This window comes from Lissotriton helveticus, chromosome 2_2, assembly GCF_964261635.1.
Source record: "Lissotriton helveticus chromosome 2_2, aLisHel1.1, whole genome shotgun sequence".
NCBI classification, from domain to species: domain Eukaryota; kingdom Metazoa; phylum Chordata; class Amphibia; order Caudata; family Salamandridae; genus Lissotriton; species Lissotriton helveticus.
The window spans coordinates 337928580-337952154 of NC_136060.1; the positions used below are offsets into that span (position 1 = coordinate 337928580).

Genomic DNA, 23575 nt, shown 5'->3' on the forward strand with positions numbered 1-23575 from the left:
CCACCCTTTTTCAAGTATTCTACTATTGGGTTGCTATTGGGTAAAATGAAGTGATTTCCAGCCTTGAAATACAATAGTTACGAGAAGAGTAAAAAACATAAAAAAATATACAAAAAGCATGATCATAATTAAGACACATTTATTAGATTAAAAAGAGGAAGTACATATCATGGTAGGTGTTAAAACAATGGCGCACAGAAATAGCTACGGGAGCTTATTTTAAAACAACATCTCAAGCAATTTAGATATATGTAAAAAAATTAAATAAAATAAACCATACACCTTGCTTCAGGGATCTGACCCTCTGACACGAGTGGGCCATTGGGGGTGTTTCAGGTTGCAGAAAAAGTGTGCGATCTAATTACCCACATCCAGCTCAAGAAGTTAGCTACTGCAATAGTACTACATGGCAATGTGTCAGTGCACAATATTCTCAGTGCAACGTTACTCATTCTAGTGCCCAGATTCCTGCAAATTGGGGTAAGCCATGCTTTATGGGGGCCAGCTTAAGCAGGGCAGACAAATAGGATGTGGGCATAAGACTCTTCCAGTACCTTACAAAAAAGGGGCATTTGCTGTTGCAAGCTTTAGCCCATTTTGCTGTAAATGTTCTTAAAGGCAAAGCTCCCACTCTAAATTGGAAGTACAACTGCCGGTCAAAGGGTTTGGATATAATGTCCCAAGACTGTTCGAAGCTTGGCCATGGTTTAACTGTGAGAAAGGCCCCTGTTAGCGTTCAAATATCACTATTCTGTGCCTGTTATAGTACACCAATCCCCAATATTTTTCCTTTATAGTCTCCTTGGAGGGAAATTGGGAGCTCATTGGCTGTCCCCACAAATTTAACATGCCAATATTGAGTAGGGAAACTCTTATCTCATGTAACCAATTAATCTTGTGGAAGCGATCTGCCTTGATTATGTCCCTAAGACCTGCAGCATCTGTTGACAGTTCTGGTGTACACCAGATTCTATGCCAGCAGAAGATGGGGCACAGCCTGGCGAGATCAGCCAATGCTTTCCTACCTAGGACTTGCAACATTGGTAGTACCGGGGTACTTTCTGGAAGATTTGTGATGTTTCGCAAAAAACGGTTTTTACTGATAGTTAACTGGACCAATTTCTCAAACCCCCAGAGTTACCCCCCATATAATACCAAGCTCTCTACTTTCATATTGTAAATTTGTAGGACTGGACTAACTGGCTTGGTCAGGGATGCATTAAACTCAGTGTAAAGTACGCATGATAGCTGCTGATGTTTCAGAGTGGCAGTATCAATCTGACAACCCCATCTCATGTTTTTTTTCAGGATAACCCCAAAGTAAGTAAATGCACTGACTTGTTCCAGTTACCACCTATCCAGTAGTATGCCTCCTTTGAATGTTCTATGTTGATTGAAGGTCATAAACTTTGTATTCTCTACATTAATTTCCAAACCCCGTAAAGTGCAAAACATTTTGAAGAGAAGTAAAACTCGCTGTAGACTGTAAGGGGTTTTAGAAATGATTAGCGTGTCATCAGCAAACATTAAAATCGTGATTGCGACGCAAGAACCGGAGCATCGGTAGGGATGGATGTTATAAACTTAGTGATCTCATTAATGAAGAAGGAAAATAATGTGTGGGCCAAGACACAGCCTTGGCGCACTCCCTTCGCTACAGGAAAAGGGTCTGTACCATTTCCCTGTGTGCCCCAGTGTATTTGAGTGAAATTATCCTCATGAAGGCGATCTATAAGGGAGAGTAGTTCGGTGTGCATCCCCAACTCCTGCAACACGACCCAGAGTTTGCTACGCGAGACCAGGTCAAATGCTGACTTAATGTTGACAAAGACAGATTACATGCTGCCTTGCCTTTGACCACGTCCGCCAATGTAATAAACCGAAACCAAAACACCTGGTCAATAGTGGTAATGTAACCCCGAAAGCCCGCCTGTAAAAGAGTAGGAATTTCCTGTTCCTCTATCCAGTCTTGGATCTTATCTAGCACCAATCGAGCTACAACATTTTGGATGGAGTTAATTAGGCTAATGGGCCTATAATTGCCTGGGGGTAATTTGTCACCCTTTTTATACACTGGAATTATCTCGGCCCCTCTCTAGGAATCAGGGATTGGGGCACAAAGGGCGATTGCATTTGCCAATAGCAGGATATACCTATTCCACTTGGTCTTATCATGGAGAAAAAATATCAGCCGGAATGCCGTCTATACCCGGCGCTCTGCCCCCATGATTGCACAGAAAGCTGCATTAACATCAGCTGGGGTGAAGACCTTATATGAATAGTATAGATGCGGGAGCACTGGGGCATTAACCTCTTCAGGACCATTTGCATATTGTAATTCAAAATGGTTAACCCATTGATCCTGTGCCACATAATTCTGTGGCTGCTGTAAATGTCCTCCCCTGCCCCATTTAACCAAGTTCCAAAATTGTTGGGAATTGATTTTGGCACATGCCAATCTGAGGCCCTGCCATTTATTTTTGTCCCAATCTTTTTTCGCCTTCTCCTGGGCGTTCTTGTACTTTGTCTTAGCTGTCCTAGTTGGCTCTTTTGATCTTATCGCTTCTCAAAGATGTCAACGGGCCGTTTTACATTCATCATTGAACCACTGGCACAGGTTCTTTTGTGGGGTACTCTTAGCCCTACGTTCTTTAATGAAGTGGGAGCGAAATTTAGCAAAAAATGTATTATGAAGTGTGGTTATAGCCTGTAGTGAACCAGATCCAGTAGGGAAAGCCTCTAGTTCCGCTAGTATTTATTCAGTTTCCATAGCAATGGAAGCTAGGATGTCTCGGTTCTCTAGAACCATAGCCGATTCGAGATGCCGCATGTCGTTGGTAGGTACCAGGTCATGGGTGATAAGCTGATTATCTGATTGTGTAGGATCATGTTGGGCCAGTAATTTAAAGGAAGAACATAGCGAGTTGTGATCGCTCTCCAAATGATCCCGCATCACCATGTCCAAAAGGGCATGCCATAACTTGAGGTTAATTAACAAATTGTCAATATGACTTGCATTATGGCCATTGTTGAAGGTGTTCGCCCCGCGTTTATCAGAAGAAGTTCTTCCGTTAGCCACCCGTAGGCCTTTTTCTAGGCAAATGGCTTTGATTTGGATTGCCACATCTATCCACCTTTTGACAGGTGCTAATTCAAGGCTTGGAATTCCCCACTGGGCGTCTTGCTCCCTCACACGATCCAGGTCCTCACTACAATGGGCTCGAAGGTCGAGTTGAAGTCACAATTTTAAAGATGGTTTTAGTACTATTTGATGCCTTCAAAATGATATCTGCTTAGTATTCAGCTTTAGTCATAGTGATTTATTTTGTATAGTTACTTCTTACTTTGTTTAGGGAGACTTTGTCCTACTCTGCATAATCTTTCCTCCACTTCCGTTCTGCCTGCCTGCAACCCTTTTTCAAATTCTTTAACCTTTCATTATACCACAGACATGACTGCCGACATGGTTTATTATAATTTTTCATAGGGGCAGCCTGGTCTAACATATTGCTTATTTGTTCACAAAACTGCATGTCATTTTCATCCACCAGTTTATTTAGGTCTAAAGGAACTGATGCAGAACATTGTGGAAATAGTTTAGCCTTTTCCAGAAGTACCTTCCAGTCCCTTCTTCTACAATTGTTTACTTTAATAGTAGTAGAGGTATTGCGTCTAGGTATAAATGCCAGGAATTTTATCAAGTAATGATCAGACCAGTTTACAGTTAAATATCCTCTAGTCCTATAACATTTTCCGCAGATAAGATTAAGTCCAATGCGTGTCCTCTCCTATGTGTAGGGTCTGTTACCCACGGTTGCAGGTTCAGAGTCTCTCAGGATTGGAAAAGGTTTTTAAAAGCTGTGTCTAAACTTCCGTTGTGCCAGAGATTAAAGTCTCCTAGAATAATTAGTCTTGCGTGGGTGAGTGCCATATTACTAACATCAATGAGTGCTGACTGCTGAAGACTGACTGGACCTGAGGGGTCTATAATAGATGATTCAGGTCAATAAGTGTCCTTCATAATCCTTCAGTGAGAACCCCAGTAATTTTGTAACTTCCACCTCATCAATATCCATTGAGGTAATGTTCCATTTATCTTGAAAAATTACCCCAACCCCACCTCCTCTACCACCATTCCTACGCTTATGAAAAGCTTTGTATCCCAATGGACATGCCAACCCTAACTCAAAATCTGAGTCCAGGCGCAACCAGGTTTCTGTTAAGAACAGTGCATCCAAATCAAATGTTTCCAAAGTTAATTGGATCTCCAGGTGGTGCTTCACCAGGGTTATGGCATTAATTAGGCCACATTTCAGCTTATCCCCAACTTTAGCAATTTCCTCCTCCACTTCGCTCACCCTTATAGCTTTCCTGCTCACCTAATCTCCAAATGTGTTCACTTGAATAGCAAAGGCGTCTGTCCCCCTTTATATTTCTCTCAAAACCAGCAGCATGGCTGGCGCTGTGCATGGCCGGTGCGCGGACGGGTGCAGATTGATTTGCCTTTGGCGCGCCGTTGGCGCGCCCGCTGCACGTCTGAGCTGTCATCCAGTTTTATGTAGTGGGGTTAGGGAGCCAGACCCCCAGCCTCCCTTCCAGCCCACAATCACCCTAATCTCCCTCCACGCAAACGGGATGGACCCGCGATGGACCGGGGAGCAGTGGCGTAGCGAAGTAAGTAAGCTTGCAATTAAAGATTACAGGGAAAAGCATAAACAGTTTTAAAAAAAGGTACAATATTGTGAGGTCTGTGCAGTTGAAAACGATTTTTCAAAAGCAGGTTTCAGGCGCTTTTTAAATGCAATTTCCATGCTCTAGCTATCCTACAGTACAAACAAGCCTTCACGAGCCTTAACCTTGCTGATGCGCGTCCACTGCCTTCTGAGATGTCATCCAGTTTTATGTGGTGGGGTTAAGCAACTAGCGTGCCAACTTCCCTTCCAGCCCGGAAATCGCCCTAATCTCCCTCCAGGCAAATGGGGTGGAACCGCGATGGACCGAGGAGCAGTGGCCTAGCGAAGTAAGTAAGCCCGCAGTTAAAGATTACAGGGAAAAGCATAAACAGTTTTTAAAAAGGTACAATATTGTGAAGTCTGTGCAGGTAAAAACTATTTTTTAAAAGCAGGTTTAAAGCACTTTTAAATGAAATTTTCATATGCAAGCTATCCTACAGTACAAACGAGCCTTCATGAGCCTTAACCTTGCTCATGCCCGTCCACGTGACTGCAAACATGGTTTGAAGTCACAATTGGGCAAGTTAAATTACAGCACAGTGGAATAAATTATCTCAGTGTGCGTAGTTAAAGTTAGGGAATTGGCAAATCTTCTAATCTCATGGCATAGGGTTAGAGCTGGCTAGGGCGTAGAATAAAGAATATTTTATGACCTTCTGATCATTTTGAATATAGGTCAATAACTCATCATTTAGGTAGTATATTTAGGTGTAAATAGGGCAAGCCAGCAAACCTGTTTGTGGCAGCAGGTAACCGGCCAAGTCGGCAATATTTCTGGGTGCAGCTATGGCACCCCAAAATGTTTAAATATTTCCACCACCTGACAAAATCATTTGGGTTCTACCCCCTGAAGGCCACATGGTGGTTAGCCCAATTTAGTATCTCCAGCAAAAGTGTCCAATGGAGCACAAGATCTGCAATTAGGGTGGCCAATTTGGATAAAGGGTCAAACTTGTTCAGAAAAAGGGAAACCTGCACTATCCAAAATAATCTTTTTAATAATAACTTTGGTTGGATCCTAGGACCACAATTAAGACATTAAGGTGTCGATTAGGATTGCGTTTTTTCCGCATCCTCCGAGCCGGCGGAAGTGTCCGCTGGCCCGTAGGATGCGGAAAAACCGCTGCGGAGCCTTCAAAGACCCCCCTGCCAGATTAGGATGGCTGGGGGGTCAGGAAGACCGTCCGCCGCTTTTCCGCCGTGGTCGCCTTACGACTGCGGCGATAAAGCTCTATTATGGCTGGCTGTGTCTAACAGACACCGCCAGACATATTAGGATGGGAAAGAACACATGCCTTTCCGCGGCGCCTTCTCCGCCGTGGAAAGGCATACAGTGTTTTCTTTGGGGGCCCATTGCGGGCCCCCAGGGGTGAAGGAGGGGTAGGGGGTGCACATGGGGGGTACCTATGGTACCCCCCTGCATTTGCAAGCACGAAGCGGCATGCACCGCGCGGTGCCTGCCGCTTTGTGCATGCAAATGCAAAGCATGCATATTTAACCTTGCGGCGGGTGCTGCTTCAAGCAGGACCCGCCGCAATGTTAAATATTGAGGATGTGACTGCCCGGGTGGCGGTCACATCCTAATTGCACTGGAGGGAACACCGCAGCCCCTGCGGATGTTCCCTCCACCTCGGGGGTCACGGACGGACGCAGGTCCGTCCGCGATCCTAATCGGCCCCTTAGTGTCATTCAGTACTATATCTTTAGTCTTGCAACTTTACACTGAAGAAATAATGAAAATAATGAAAATGTACTCAACTCTCCTCACTCCTGACCAATAATGATGTGCACCCAAAACCAATAATTCCTGGAGGGTACAGATGTATGAGACATCAAAAAATGCAAAATGTGCCTGGTTTGCATTTCTCTGGCCAGTCCTCAATTCTAAATAGTATGTATGGAGATGTGTAGAGTGGAATATGTTATATATTACTATTTGTTGAGTCTGGGAAGGGGCCATAACTAAAGAGACGTGAAGCTTTAACTATAGCATGATGTTCCTCCCCTTCCTCAACAATGGTAATAAACTGCATATTACACTCAGGGGGATGGGAGTGTATTTTGTATACCCCGGTGGAATTTCCTATGCTGTAGTACCAACGGTTGTTAATCCTAACCACAGCATAAGATATTCAGCCAGTGAAGCAAGATACTTTTACAATAAGTAGGTTTTGTGAACACTGCCCCAGTTGTTCCATTTTAGTTGAACCTGTGAGGCCCTAAAGCAGTGTTTCTCTGATCTGTTAAGCTGTGATGTGTTATAGACATGGAATTTCACCTTTCCACTGCAGTAATAAATGTGTGTTTATTTGTACTATTGCTCCATTTATTTTCACTGACATGACATAATTATATTGAACATCAGACCCCCCTCTTTTCACGTGCCAGCTATTTTACTGCACTCCTAAAGAAATACTCTGGTTCCCAGTGGAATGCAGCTGATCGTGTACTGTTTTCACGTTCTACTACACTTTTAATGGTGGACACCATTTCCACGTTTTCAAAACATCCATGAATATTTCTTCTATATCATATTAATCGTGCATGTGTTAACTGCTATACTTCTTATCTCGAATAAATGGTTTTATACATCCTGCTTAAGCATATTATTCTGTTACCATTATGTTACCATGTTTAAATCCTGACCCACAATTAGAAAGAAGCTTTCATGGAGTGCACTTTTAATTTAAATTTTCTGGTCTTTGGTTCTTGATTTCTTATAAGTTCTGACTGCAATGACTTTTTCTGAAGATCAATTACTCAAGGGAATTCTTTTAATTGCTAGCTTCCTTTTCTTCAACTTATTATACGTGTTAATGGCAAGGAAGCATAGGTTTTTTACTAACCTTGTACTACAGCAACCTGCGTTTATAGCTGCAAGTCTTGTATGGGATAGTGGTATTGACATTGCTATCCCTCATGCTGTATCTGTTCCTTCCCCACAGATGTTTGTTCAAGTTATACGATTGTATTTCACTGATTTATTGATGAAAAAGAAAATTGATAGAGAATTGTTCCTCAATATCCTTTCCACACTAGACGCGGTAAGTCCCATGTGTTTAATAAAATACATTAATGTTGGTTGCAACACAGTATTTCAATGGCATAAAACCAATTGTTTTCAGTATCATTTCATCTTTTACATCCAGTGTTTGGAACGTTTAAAAAACTCTTCTTTCTTTGAAAATCAATGAAATAATTAGTTTCACATAAAATTCATTTTGTTTGATTGTATGCTCCAAAGCTCCCAAAAAAAATAAAATTAGTTGTGTAAGTACACTGAGAGGATAATAATCAATGTTTTAACCAAAACATATTTTAATGAATTTTCACAAAAATATTATATATTGCAGCTGGGATTTCCTATCATTTGTTTTTGAGTTCAGGCTAGCACACAACCAACCGTCTGTAGCCTACTAGAGAATTCAGAGCGCTTGGTTGAAAAGCAGAAAAGAAAATTAGTTTGGTCCGAACTTGGGCTTCCAATACAGATGTCAGGCAGCAGCCTTAGTATTTCAATTTATTTTGCATTGAGACAGATATTAAAATGCAGAATTGGTAAGCTTCCTATTTTTCATATACGTTTGTAAGCGAAGCCTTCCAAAATAGAGTTCTCCTCCACTGGGAATGCTTATACCTTATCCTTACTTTTCAATTGAGAAAACATTGTAAGGATGTCACTGTTCCTTTAAAAACGTGTAAAACAACGCTGAAAGACTGCACTGTGGCCAGAACATGCTAGGACACAATACATTAGTAGATTAGTAGTATGTGTACCATCCTCCATTTCTGTACATGTTGATAGCACAAAACTACCTGTGATCACTGAAAATGTCACCAACTGTTGTAGGACCAAGTGAACACTTTGTCTGTCCTTCAAAAGCCACAGATATTTAAAACTTAATGATGCTTATTTGTAACAATGATCTGACGAGAAGTGCAGATTTGTTTAATTTCAAGTGATAGAAGTCTCCATGAGAAATTACTCCATGTTGTGGCGTTCTCCCTAGCCCGGGTATCCGCGGTGACCATGCCACACACGAAGTTTAGTATTACATGTCTATTCATCTGCCTGTACCGGCGAACTCAACATTCTCAAACAAGCTTTAATTGTGTTTCGCTCTGACACCTACAATACAGCTCTATGGAGTCCATTTGGAGTCGAAAGGGTTCTGTCATAAAACTTGTAAGACACTATACATATCACACTCTAGTATTTACATTAACAGTCACTTTCTAACAGACGTTATGGTATCTTTACTTTTTTTTCTTAATAAGTTTGATAGCAAGGCTTAGTAATGTGTCCGATCTTGCACAGAGTTTTATCTCTGGTGGCTTGGGGAGGAGAGAAATAAGTTTTCAATCCTCCAGCTGGGAACCTGGAGCCTCCCCCCATTCCAAGCTCTACGCTGGCCCTCCCACCAAGGATTACCACCCACTAGGGGCTTGTTTTAGGAAGAGATAAAGATTGTGGTGTCTCCCGATTACTCTCTCTGCAGTCTCTTTGTATATGGGTGTATGTTAGGGTGGAAGTGGTCTTCAGGTTTTCGTACCAATTATATTAATAATAATAATTATCCATATTTGTAAAGCGTGAACATATCACCTCTTATGGTTTCAGGGTGATGGGGTCAGTCGGGGAGATTAAGTGAGGTATTGTCCAGAGTCACATGGTGCTGAGTTGAGCTGTCCCCGACACCAGGGATCGAACTGGGAGCCATGCGCTTCAGACTCAGCCGCTCTGTCTGCTGCACCACATCTTTCCCTGTAACAATTGGCTACTGGCATATCTTTCCTGGATCTATGTTCTGAGTAAGTCTCGTCCTGTTAAACCAAGTTAATTGCTCTCAGGCTAGCAGTTAGATCAAAGCCTTACCCAAACAACAGGCCAATTTGGATGGGATTAAGCCTGTTCCTGAGAGAGGAATCAGCATATCTTAATTACATTCACAATGACTGAAAAGCACAGGCATGTCTTTCGTAGAGAAACATTAGGGAGCAGCCAGACGTCTATCCTGATTCTCTTCAGGAGGCCCCTTTGAAGTTATAGTTGGAAGGAACCAGTTTGGCAGAGACTGGTGTGGTCTGGTTTAAAGGTCTCCGTGAACTAATAGTTATGTCCTTCTCCGACCCTCTTAATGACACCGGTCAGAGATTTAATATCTGCATGTTAGACATCAACGATTGGATGGATCATAGCTGTCTTAAGCTGAATTCCAGCCAGACAGAGGTACTTCTCTTCGGTAAGAATAATTCTTTTTGGACACCATCTTACTGGCCTCCCGAGTTAGAAACCCTACCTGTTCCAGATAGTAAGGTTAAGAACCTAGGTATCCTTATGGATAACAGACTTGCTTTTGGTGATCAAGTGAATGCAACTACATCAACATCCTTTTGAACCCTTAAGATAATCAAAACAATCTTGCCATTCAGCCCCCCTACTCTTCAAATAACTGTAGCCTACTCTTCAATTAACTGTAGTAACTGCTCTCATCCTAACCAAACTTTATTGCAATGAATAATATCCGAATCTATGTTTCCAATATGCCAACAAGCTTCAGGTTATCCAAAACGCAGCAGCCAGACAGCTACTGTGAATTCAGTCAAACATGCTTTACGGAAGCTACACTGGCACGCAGTAAAACATAGAGTGAGTTTTAAGGCTCTGTACCTCACCTAGAGGGCCTTCACAACTCAGGCCTCAAATTCTTCAAAGTAAGACTCTGAGGGTACCAGCCAGAAAGGCTGATACATTCAAGCACTGCCTTGAATGTTGTTGTCCCTACGATTAGGCTTTCCTCTTGGGGCGGTAGAAGTTTCGTAGTAGGGTCCGCAAATCTGTTGCACTCCCTCCATTTGCACATTAAGTTGCTGCCTCATTCAGGAACCTTTAGAAAAGTACTCAAAACCTATTTTGTTAATAACTAATGGGCATGTATTTCTCCTTGTACCGCAGCGCCGAGATGCCTCCGGATAATTGCTGCACTTTATAAAAAGCACTTAACATAACATAGCTGTGAACACCAACCACTTGAAGTCACCTTCTTGAAATGTCCTTAGATGCTGTAAGGAGGAGTGGGACAGGAGTGGAGTTTTGATGTGTCATCTTTGGACTGAATAGATATGCCCATTTTATGGAACTTTCCACCCACCTCCGCTTTAAAACTTCTGCACCAGGGAGAGATTTTGACAACATTCTGGTACCTGTGGAAAGTTCATGTGAAGAATTCTCTGCTCAAAGACAGAAGACTTCTGACTACTGCTGATGAATAGGACTCAGGAACCCATGACTTCTTGAAAAAGAGGACTCAAGGACTTCTGATTCCAGCTAGCACACAGGGTTTTGATCTTGTCTCTAGGTTCAGTGGCACTGGCCTCCCCATTCTATCTGGGATGAGCAGAGGGTGGACTTTCTGGGGACCATGGAAAGGGTCTACATGGAACTTCTGTTTTGCTGGTGTTGCTGAAGGATAACACCGGGCCGCTGAGATTACTAGAAGCCCAGAAATGAGGACACATCCTAGACTCCCTAAACTTGGAAGAAGGCAGAGGGATACTGGAGCTGCAGCAAAGGCTTGAAACAAATGGATTGTGAGATGCTAAGAGTGCAGGACGGGAAGCTCTTAGCTCTACCCAATCAGAGAGAGAGCGGTGGAAACATCAGCTCCAAGAAGACTGTAGAATTTTAGCAGCCAGGAGGCCTGAAATATGCAGTGCCCCTGTAGAGTAGTTCCTATATTCCCGTTTAGAGACATTTTGTTTAACTAAAAACTTGCAGGGCAAGATTCAAGGAAACAAAGATAAGGTTCACAATATTTTGGAACACTGTATGCTTCAACGTTGTACAACCCAAAAAGCTAATACATAAAAATTTTCATCCTACTCAGCTATGGCGGATAGTATCCCTTTACTCACTCCCGATGTCTATTGGAGTATTACGGAAAAGGGGTCTCTGAGAAAAGCATGACTGAGTTACTTTAGTATCTAGCGTTAAATTAGTGCCTTACCAAATGTTGGGCGCCATGTAGTGTTGTTCCTATATTAAAAATAGGCTCTGCACATTGGAATAAAATATCCTATAGATATGACGTAGGACTTAGGTCAGTAGGTCTCTATCGAAAATACTAAACTTAATTGTGAGTGCCAGCTATCTCAGAGGTCACTAGAAAAGTTCTCGAATTCACAAGAAGGGATTAGTTTCTGACAACCGCCTAAACATGACAACTTTGTTTCCCTAGGACTGGAAAATATCTTCAGAGTCGTGGAACCAATAGATAAGTATTTCACTCAGTCAATCATGCATGCTTCGTTTCTACAGAGTTTGCAGAAAAATAGTGAGACGGGCATTTTCAATAAAAGGTTTATTTAACAGTCTTAGTTCTCATGCAAGAGAGGTGAACTGCTACAATCGTTGGACAGAATGCAAAGTATAATGCGTACAGCGAGAATAGTATTATAAAATAATACTGTAATAGCATTGTATGGTTTCTAAGCCATATAAAAATACATACATGCAACCTAGGTCTAGTACAAGGGAAGAAGTAAGTATGGTCTTTAGCATAGGTTTAGTTTTTGCCAAGAATCTACCAAAGGTTTCTCTAGGTTCTATCAGCTCCATACCTTAGAATGAAGGAGGTCTGTATCTCTGTCTCGGGATGTGATTTCCCAACACCCCGCAAGGGGAGTCAGAAACACTGGAGCTGGATTCTAGGCAGAGGAGGACAACTTCTTGTCAGTGCGTCAGCTGGAGAGTCGGTTTCCTTCAGCACTTGCTGTAGCGAGCTGCATCGGGCAAGTAGGTTGTGGAACTGCTCCGAACCACCGTGCTTGGCCATAGCAAGTCAAGGTATATTTATACCTTGAAGGTGTTTAGGAATGCCGTGTTTGATGTAAAGTCAGGCATATGAACGTCCTGAATGAACCCCTAAGGAATAGATGTTCATTGTAAAACTGAGTTCTTGGAGAAATCAATATTCAAGCAAGGGGAAGTCCCTAACGGCTTAAGCTGGTTTTCCAAGAAATCGTTGTGATGTTTGGTGAACGGATGGAAGAAGACATACCTGTATTTGGTTTGCATGGGCTATGCCTAAATATGGGCTTGTTTTCTATGCCTATATAAGGGCAACGTGAATTGTACCTATATAAGGGCATGAATCGTGAAAATACATTCCGAATCTAAAACTCCATACAACACCCACTACACTTTCTTATGTAGGACGTCTGCTAAATACTAAGTTCTAAACATGTATAAACGCATCTAAAAAGCTATCTATACAACAAGTGTTTAAAACCCACCCAAAACACATAAAAATGCATTGGTACTGGTTGTACACAAACGAGCATTTGTGCTGTACGCATTCAAAGGAATGTTTCATTCAAAGCAAATAGGTGACATTTGAAAAATGCTATCTGAATGAATCATGAAAATACATTTATGAAATGGCTCGTAAATACAGACTGTTGGTATGAGGACAAGGTCAAATATTGTCTCTGGAAGTTTTTCAAAGAATTCTAGTTCTCCATGAATAGTTATACTTTAAGCAGATTACTTTGTGCCAAAAAAAATGAAAAATATAAATTTGGAAAAATTAATAATCATAGAAAAAAGAGTTCCAAAGTTAGAAATTTGTTTTGAAAAAATTAAGGTCGAATTCAGAGTCTCTCAGAACACGGTGCCAAATCAAAAGTCGGTGTTATTGTTAGGAGAAAACATCAAATCTTCTAAGTCTGTAAAGAATTTGTCTACCATTGTAGGTGAGAGTTGGATTACCTCGTTAAGCAGATCAACCGCACATAGATGTGAAGCATTGGTCGCATTAGCAATGTTCGTAATGGATGATACCTGTGTGGCTGTTTCCTATCATACCTCACCGTCAGCATTTTGCGTCTGTGAGATCTCAATGAATGCCATCATCAGAATTGACAGCCGCTGGGGACAACACAGTGCATGGACCGTTACTGGTTCAAGCAAAGTATCAACATCCGTTGGCATGACTGATGGGAGTGTCAGACATGTGTCTAGCACGCATTCTTCTCCGCATAGCAGGCAGCGAAGAACAGCTAAGATGCAATTTTGCCAAATTTGTCTGAGTGATAGAAACCATGTGGTATTTAATTCTCTTAGACGAGGTAGTCCCAAAATTTGGATGATGCGCTCACGACACTTCATCGCCAGTAGAGTTGTCTCCATGGTGAACGGGGTGTTGTTTGTGGATTGACTTGCCATATCGCAGCAGTAGGAGCAGAAATAATATCACTGCGGCAAGTCCCAAAATGAGAGGCAACTTGCCAAACAGTGAGAGCACGAAGTTTGGAAATATTCCTAGGACTGCTTTACAAGGTTCTAAGAGTCCAGAAAATACTGTCTTATATACATGTACCATACCACTCGTATCAGACATGTTTAAGATACGACTTAACATATCTGAGAAATGTATAGGGCAATTTGTAGTTAAGAGGGCATATATCTCTGAAGAAGTCCTTGCGACTTGCAGATCATAGGTTTCTTTGGCCAAGGTCAGTGGCAGGGTTTTCTGTAAAAGAATAGCTTTCATTCTGCTTAAAGTATCAATTGGTATAGAAGAGATGTTCAGTGAAGGCCATAGGCGACTCCCGGTCTGTCTTGGTTTTTGGAAACAATACTTGCATACAGCAAGTGACCCTGGCTGACAGTCCACTAGGTGGGGTAAACCTGGCAACATGCCACAGCAGCTGGGATCGTTTAAAATAATTTAACTTCCATTTAAAAGTTGTCCAAAAAGTGGATCCATCACCACAGCCGGAGAACCTTGCAGGTGGCAGGACATGTTGTTAGAGGAAACATCGCAGGCCCGTGTAAATTAATACCCTGACAAAGGAGAGAACCGCTTAGTGCGTTTTCATATTTTTTACCACTAAGCAGACCCCCAGGATATAGCGGAATGGATTAGCAAATTTAGCGGCACAAAAATGGAAATTTAGCGGCACAAATATGGAAATATAGCGGCAATTTAGCGGCATTTTATTTGGCGGTTTTTCCTACAACAAACACAGATATCTGTGTGTGTTGGTCCCTGGTGTGTCTGTGGTCTGTGTGTGTTAGTCTCTGGTGTGTTTGTGGTCTGTGTGTGTTGTTCCCAGTGTGTTTGTGGTCTGTGTGTGCTGGGCTAAGGTGTTACCAAATGTATATGACGTACATATTTATTTATAAACAATACATTCAAACAAGCTTGTCAGGCAAAGAAGCAAATGATGAAGGGAATAGACAACGCTTCATTTAAAGAAAGAATAACCACGTTTTTAAACGATCACTTACATAGGATTAACTTCCAAACAAATATGCACACTCCCACAGAACAAATACAAGCCGAGAAATTGTTCAAGAGAATCGAATGTGATTGTAATGTTCAACAAAGGCAGCCAAAAACAATTTGTGAAGCATAAAAAACATGATTGTCATCACATTACATTTTGATTAGGAATTTGAAGTGACCTCCTGATCGTAGAAGGACAATACAGAAACAAAAAATAAAATGTGAAAGTGAACATTTAGGTTTCATCTACCTATCACATATCGGATGTTCCTTTTATAACTCTATTAAGCTAACAGAGCATAAAATAGCTCAGTGTCACAACATTAAAAAATAAACTGATGGCAAACATGTTCGGTACATTTCAAACGCACTTTTTATAAATGCTGAAGATGATGCTGAAGGTATTGTATTAGATTAGGCATCGCCACAGATCACGGCAACATGCATGTCTTACTAGCATCTCTGAAACATGCTATTTCACATCTTGTAATGTTCTTTAAAAAACAGGCGTTCGGGGAGCTTATCTGAACTGTCAAACCACTGTGGCACGCAATTGAATGATTGCTGCAAGACACTCACATGGTCACATTTTTGGCACTTTTGGGTACATTTGTTTATTTGGTAAGTATTCTTGGCAGGCGTGATGCGGAAGGATAGACGCATTTACAGTCTTCGGATTGCGTGCTCTGGCTGAGGGATGCCGCTGCCTCCTGATCTAATTTATTAGCCCGCCCTGCTACTGAGCCGTGCCCGGCATGGACTTGAGTACTGTCTACTTCTTGAACAGCCTGGCACAGCTTAAAGCACAGATTCATTTTAGAAGGTGCTGGTAGTTGGTGTTGTTTTCAGGCAACAGCTGTTGCTTTGTAAATCGTGCCATGATGTCAGCGATAAAAGCGTGTTGCAGAGAAACAGCTGTTTTCTTCCAGAGAAAGTCATGCTGTAACCGATCTGCCATTTCCCATTGCATAGAGATGCTTCATAGGGCTGTTTCAGGAGCAGAGTTCTTCCATTGTTTTGCCTCATGAGGCACACTGCCTAGCACCCCCCCACCCGCCCCCATCCCTCCGAAGACCGGCCCGGCCCCTTAAAAGGGGTCTGGATGTCTAGATTTTTTTACAAAAGTGCCGATTTCGCGGGCACTTTTGTCAAAATCGCGGCATTTTTACAAAAGTGCCGATTTCGTGGCATCGCGAAATTCTGGAGGGTCTGACTAAGAAACACCTCTCTTCCCCCACTCCAACATCTGTGTGTGTACTGTAATTCCCAGGATGTCTTGATGTATTCTTTACCCAACCTTTCATATGTGCCTGCTGGTATGTGTTTAAGGCAATATTGAAAATGGAAAATTGTGACAGGCAGAGTTATTGTTCCATGTATAATCCATTCTGTGGCTAGCTTTTCAGCGACAGTAAATGGCAATCTTTCCAGTTTTTCAATGCTCTGCACCGTGTAGTCTGCTTCCCTCTGTGCCAGTTTGATCTGCTTATCAGTGAGATTGAATTCTGAAAACAGTGACGTAGTATTGATTAAACGCCAAGGCACATAGCCTAAACGTAGGTTTTGTAACGTCCAGCCTAATAGCATGATAGAACTTAATTGCGATGATCATGTTGCAACATGACCAAGTCCTGGTTAATGATGTCTATGGCAGAGAATACACTGTATGTTGTTACTATTCCTGGATGCTGTCTCTGAACATATCTTGGATCTGGCCTTGTGAAAGTGAACCCCTGTGTTTTGTTCAGGAATCTATCTTGATAGTTGTTTGTGTCTGTGGGCCAGATTAACCATTTTTTCCAATCTGGATCTGTTCTGATGTGATGCAAAATAGTATGTACTTCAAACTCCCCCTTCTGAAGTGTTACCACTAACTGGTGTAGTTGTAGGTATGGACGGATTGTTTAGGTCTTTTATCTTGGCTAACCCAAGACAAGATGTCTGATGGACAGTGTCATTCAAAAACATAATTTACTCTGGGATGATGCAGGCTCTAAATAAAGCTTCTATCCCCTGCACTTGCCAATCTTTTGTGCCCCAGACAGTTTTTGTCTCAACGTTGTCTTTCCAAAAGTTGAAACCTAGTGGAGACAGCTGAGCATAAAAGGCTGCAGAATAAATGTACTTGGTATTTGTCAACATACTTTTCAATCCTGTCTTGTTAACATTTTTAAAGTAAAATGATTCTGTATTGGATACATTAAAACCTTAAAAGTATGAACATTTCCCCAAAAATGTTTTGAGCTACCCTTTGGTGGCGTAGGACAATGTTCACATTGGTTATACATCAATACATTTCTAGGTTTTGCAGATTTGTGCAAGAAATGATGACCATAGTGATTATAACAATACATTTGTTCATAGTCTGATGAACCTTCTAAGTATTCATGATTTGTAAATATAGCAGACATTTCTAAGTCTGACATCATATTGTTACCAGTCTCGAAGTCCCAATCATCAGAAAAGGTACTAGATGAAACAAAGTAATTCATGGAAATCTTGAACTGGTGTAGAATCTTCAACAGCTCCGCAGGGCCAAAAATGTCATAATCAGTTCTGTCCCAAGCTATACCCCCTGGTATCGGAACAGCTGTGATGTTCAAAGATGATAAGTCTCTTTGTTCACGATGGGATGATTTGTGTGGTTTGAGGAGTAAGTTGATGTTCTTACTTGCTGTGTCCATTTTGACATATCTTCCATTTATCCATTCCCAAAGTTATTACCAGAGTCAACCAAAGTAGAATAAAAAGCACACCCAACACAATCCAAAGTTCAATCCATGGTGAAACCAGATAAGTCTTTTCCAAGTGATGAAAAAGATCTGTTGCTCGTTCTTTGAAAGTTATTTTTACTGGTGTCGTTTCAGGCTCGCTGGGATCCTCAGAAAACGTTTCAAAGTTAATGAAATAGCCAGAGGCAGTTCTGTTAATTGTAGGGATTGCATCAGGATTTGTTGAAATCGCTGGAACCACTTGATACATTTGTGTAGTCTGATGCTACTTCGTTGTAGGTAGGTATTTCTTGACGGACTGTTATTTGGGTCTCAAGAGGTACAAGTTCCATAGCTTTGTTGCATAGACCTTCATTTCACACTGCAGATACTTCAAAGGTGATGAGTCTCTCAGTTTTAAACTCTTGGATAGTAGCTAGATTAGGGCGTCTGCTACATTGGCGGAGTCCACTTGGCCTACTCCTTACGATCGGCCACATGATGTGGTTTGACCAGGTCGATGGGCACAAACCTGTTCTCCTTTTTACCAGCAAGGGGCAGCAGTAATACTGTTCTTGATCCGTGGATTGCTAGGACAGGTACTGGTTGTCTGTAAGAAGGCCCAAATTCCTTCTTGTCTGCGATCTTCTCTCTGACTAGATCCCCAAGCGTAGGAATCCAGACAGGCCTTGCTGGGACAGTTGGTTTCTCTTCAGTGGCGTTTGCCTTCAGGAACACGTTACTTTGTTTAGCTCTTATTTCATTTAAGTCCTGTAAAACAGCCAAACAGTCTTTTATATCAAAGAGGTTTTGGTCTACCACTGAAGTCTGATAATCGAGGTCTGATACTAACATTCTGCTCCCAAAAAGGACTTCATATGGAGTGATACCCCCAAGAGAACTTCTTGGCAGATTGTTAAGACTACGTTGGACACTTATTAGCTGTTTGACCCACCCGTCACCCGAGCCTAATACCCTAGATGTTATAGATTGCTTTATGTCCCGTTTTTTTCTCTCCACAACCGAATTTCCCTCGGGATGGAATGGACTAGAATACTGCAATGCACTGCCCAATTTGACCATGACCTTCTTGTAAGCTCAAGAACTAAACGCAGGACCTTGGTAAGAATGTAGCATGCTGACTGCGTATGTGCCGATAAAGACTCACAAATCTTTTATAGCAGTTCGAGCGTCAGCCGAGCGCTGAGGCCACATCCAAATGAATCTTGAGCACGAATCCACTGCGACCATGATATATTTATAGTTACCATCCCTCTGTAAGGGACCGCAGTGATCCAGGTAAACGCAAGCTAATGGTTTATCTGAAATTAAAAGGGGCATCTGCACAGGACGTTTCACTGTAGAGACTTTCATCTTTTGGCAGATTTCACATTCCAAAACATAGTTTCTGGTTTGTTTCCTCATGCGCGGCCACCAGTACCTCTGTTTTAATAATGATACTGTGGCAGAAACACCTGCATGTGCAAAATTTGTCCGAATCTATGTTCCATGTTTGGAATTACTCTATTCCCCACTCCAGGGATTCGAGCAAACGGAACATTGTTCGCATCAGTTATATACGAGTATTTGAGTGGACAACCTTTCGGTAATGTTTCACCACTGTCTTTGTAGCATTGACAGCTAGCATTATTTTGCCGTCTATTTTCGTTTTTGAACGAGTGATTGCAGCTACGGAAGCAGTTTGCACAGCTGCCTTCGCGGCTTCATCAGCTAATGAATTCCCTTCAATGTGAACGCCATCACGTTGATGACTCAGCGTATGTATCACATGAGGGTTTTTTTGTAGTCCTTGTTGGAACTGAACTACTTGTTCCCAAAGCATTTTATGCTTGATTGTGCCACCTTTCGCATCTTTGTAACCGTTTTGAATCCAGTTTTGCAAGTATTGATTGAACACAATAATACGAATCGCACACTATAAGTGTGGGGAATTCGTGGTCCGTATTCTCAAGTTTTAGTGACCATTGGTCGGAATTTGCCATTGCGGCAACGAGCTTTAACGATCGCGCACGCCGCACTATAGGCTTGTTTATACTCCGTAGCGGGTTAAGCTGATCCGTCAGTATAAATTATACATTCATACTGGTCAAGAGGCAGAATTTCAGTAGGCAGACGACATTCTTGTTCATATTGTAGAAATGCTTGTGTTTTCAAATAAGGGTCAAAAAAATATTCAAAGTCTGTTGCAGCAAGATAATTAACCCATTGTATCCATCTTGGATGTAAAGCTTTAGCATTTGGAATGCTCACTTTTGTCACTGACTTTAAGGCAGGTACAGGTGTAACGACCATAATGCGTTTACCCTGTGCGAGGGCTCTCTTTTGCTACTGCAGTTTGGACCACTGTCAGAATTTTTTCTGTTGGAGTGAATTTCATTTCTGCTTGTGTGTACAAATGTGATTTGTAAGCTATTGGTACTTTTTCACCTTCGTTAAAAGTTAAGTACGTGAATCCTCATTGTCCTGGAATGATTCGGATCACTAAGTTGCGTACCTTTACGCGTGTTTGCAAATGTTTTGTTGCTAACATGTCTGTTTGCAATGAACGCAACATTTCTGTGTGTTTTTGTGTCCAATTAACTGTTTTGAAATCAGGTTTGATTAGTTGGTAGAGAGGTTTAACACTTTCTGCATAATTTAGAATGTATGTTCTTCCGAAATTTAGGAAACGTAGAATCGATTGTAATTTTTGCAGCGTTTTTGGAGGTTGGAGCAGCGCTCATTTCTCTAGAAAGTTTGCTGCCAGGTTTTTGCCTTCACTTGAAAATTCATATCCTAGAAAGAGGACGTTTAAATGGGCAATTCTAGATTTTTTTAAATTGAATTCGTAGCCTTCAGAGGCGAATCCCAATATAATTGTATTCAACCTATTCAAGTGCCTATCCAAGTCATCGTCTGTCAGATAGATGTCATCCACGTATGATAATGCTTCATCATCATAAGTTTGTAGTAACTCTGTTACCCTTGCTGAGAATAACCCAGGACTATTCTATCCCTGTTGGAGACGACAGAAGTGACGCTATGTCCGCATAATTGAGAAAGCGGTCAAATACCTACTTTCTGGTGCAATGTTTTGACAGAAAAACCGTTAGAAATATCTAATGTGGTTTTATATTTTTTACTCACAATGTTATTCATTAATGCTGCACTGTGTGCATTTTGTACTGCAAAAGTTTTGCAACACGAGTTTAGATGTCTGTAATCCAATACTAGACGATACGTATTATCTGGTTTGGAGACAGGAAACAAAGGATTGTTCATTGACGAGGTGCATGTTTCAATCACTTCTTGGTATTCAAGTTCATCTAATAACTCCCTGAGCTGTTTTTTAGCTTCTTGTTTAACTGGGTACTGCCTTTGTGCAGTTGGTTGATCTTTCAACTGGATTTTATGGTGAGGAGAATCCTCATCCCATCCTACTATGATTTCTATATAATGTAGGAGCTTGGGCAACTGCCCATTTCCTGGCATAGGTCTATTTTAAATTAATTGGAATGTGGTTGGAGAAGGCTGGCATAATGATGTCTTCGCCATGTGGGCACTCCCTGACAAATTGTGGTGGCCAGTCTTGCTCAGCTAGAAGAATGTCATAACCCTTAGAGAGTCGCTACCAAAAGAGTGCTCTCACTTACTTGGTATGTCCCCCTCCATCCGGAGTGTTATTTCATACAACTTATGTGGACAACTAACCCTGGTATCTGCAGTTTCAACTTGAATGTATTTATTCAAGCCTACTGTCTCCAGATGATCCTTCAAGTTCATGCGAGCTATGGTGACTTCTGCTGCGCTGTCCAACATTGTCTGAGCCCATTCCCCATTCTTGAGTTTTGTTCCTCAAGATCATGTCTGATTTTTAGACCTGCTACCCTCGTTTTGGTGAATTGAGGTTTCTTGGTTTTCTGAACGTGTTGATCGTCTTTGGACTTCACGCCTTCTTCCTTGTTTTTGACCGTCCTCTTCTTTCGTATTTCTGTGATGAAGTCTGAAAGGTACAAGAGGAACGTGTATCAGTATCTTGATATCTATCAGGTTTTCTCAAATGATCCCTATTCCTGAGGTTATTCCTCCTTTCAGAGGGCTCCTTTTGTCGAGACCTACCTCTGGATTGAGAACGCTTCAGTTTAGAAGTTTGTTTGCTTTTTTCCCACTTCTTTTTAATAGGTGTAGGAGTGTTTTTAGTAAAGACCTTTTCAGGACGTTCAGACAGTTGGGGTTTTACTGGTTTCCCTCCCAGACTGTCTCTACCTAATTCTTCATAGGATTTTTCAATTATTCTGGCCAGTTCTTGTGGTTGCTCAGTTACATCAAATTCCCTTAACTTTTGGCAGATCGCCACGTATGCTGCATCACCTTTAATATTGGCTAATATTATTGTTGAGACCTTTCAGTAATTTCATACCTAGATTTAAAGCAGGCTCTACCCCGTATTCATTTTGAATCTGTTTCAGGACATCTGGTATTTCCGCCATTGACGCAACACCGTGTGTTTTAGTGTATATTGCAGCAAAGACTGTACCCCAAGTGTTGCAGTCCTCCAGATGTGGTGCAATCCCCATTGGTAAACAGACTGTTAAAATTCTGTGTTTCTCATGAGAGGTAGTATTTGGAAATACTGCTTCGATTTGAGTAATCTTTTGAGCTATACAGAATGGAATTTGTTTCAGTTTTGCGGGTAATTTACCAATGACCGAATGTAGAGTCTGTGGTGTTATTTTATTTGTTTTTCCCCTGGTGGGGGGGAATGCTGTGGAATCATTATTGCCGGTTGGACTGTAAGAGTCCGCATGACATATTGAACCAATTGTCTATACATTTTTATTAGCTCTTTCAGTAGAGATAGTAGTGCCACATCTGTCATTTCCTTAAGTTCAGGATGTGGTGTATAGCTGGCTAAGACCGGCCATGTTGCTCCTGGTCTACCTAGTGGACCATGCCTGGTAATGTGATTTATATGTTTTAGGGCACCTTTAAACCAGAGCGCATGCTCTTGGTATGTTAGTGGAATTTCAATATACTCGAAAGGAATGTATTCCTCCGGTGGTTCTTCTTCTTTGTAGAAGTGAAACACATGTGTTCTTGGATCTGCTTCAGGGAAGACTATCCACAAATAGAATACCTCTGTCTGGTGATATTCATGTGCCTCTTTCACAAAAACTGCCTTACCACCTCTTGCTGATTGGCCATGTTTTATAAGTTTTATAGTGATGGCTTTCCTTAAATTTAGAGGTATGCTTGTAGCATCATCGTCGGTGTCTTGGAAACCTGTATAGTTTAAAGCTTGTACGGCGTCATCGCCTGTAGCTCCAACTGTTTCGGTGTTATTGTACCGTTTAGAGACATTTTGTTTAACTAAAAACTTGCAGATCAAGATTCAAGGAAACAAAGATAAGGTGCACAATATTTTGGAACACTGTATCCTTCAACGTTGAACAACCCAAACAGCTAATACATAGGATTGTTCGTCCTACTCCGCTATGGCGGATATTATCCCTTTACCCACTCCAGACGTCTATTGGAGTATTACGGAAAAGGGGTCTCTGAGAAAAGCACGACTGAATTACTTTAGTATCTATCGTTAAATTAGTGCCTTACCAAATGTTGGGCGCCATGTAGTGTAGTTCCTATATTACCCATAGGCTCTGCGCATTGGAATAATATACCCTATAGATATGACGTAGGACTTAGGTCAGTAGGTCTCTATCGAATATACTAAACTTAATTGTGAGTGCCAGCTATCTCAGAGGTCACTAGAAACTTTCTCGAATTCACAAGAAGGGGTTTGTTTCTGACAACCGCATAAACATGACAACTTTGTTTC

At 41.6% G+C, this 23575-nt stretch overlaps 1 protein-coding gene across 1 annotated transcript in view; it reads left to right on the plus strand.

Annotated features, from left to right (window-relative positions):
• EVC (EvC ciliary complex subunit 1) overlaps positions 1-23575 on the plus strand; it is a 675738-nt gene that overhangs the window by 88891 nt on the left and 563272 nt on the right. Inside the window, exon 6 of the mRNA XM_078678487.1 lies at positions 7679-7777. Coding sequence (XP_078534613.1) covers positions 7679-7777 — 99 coding nt within the window. The remainder of the gene's footprint in view (positions 1-7678; positions 7778-23575) is intronic.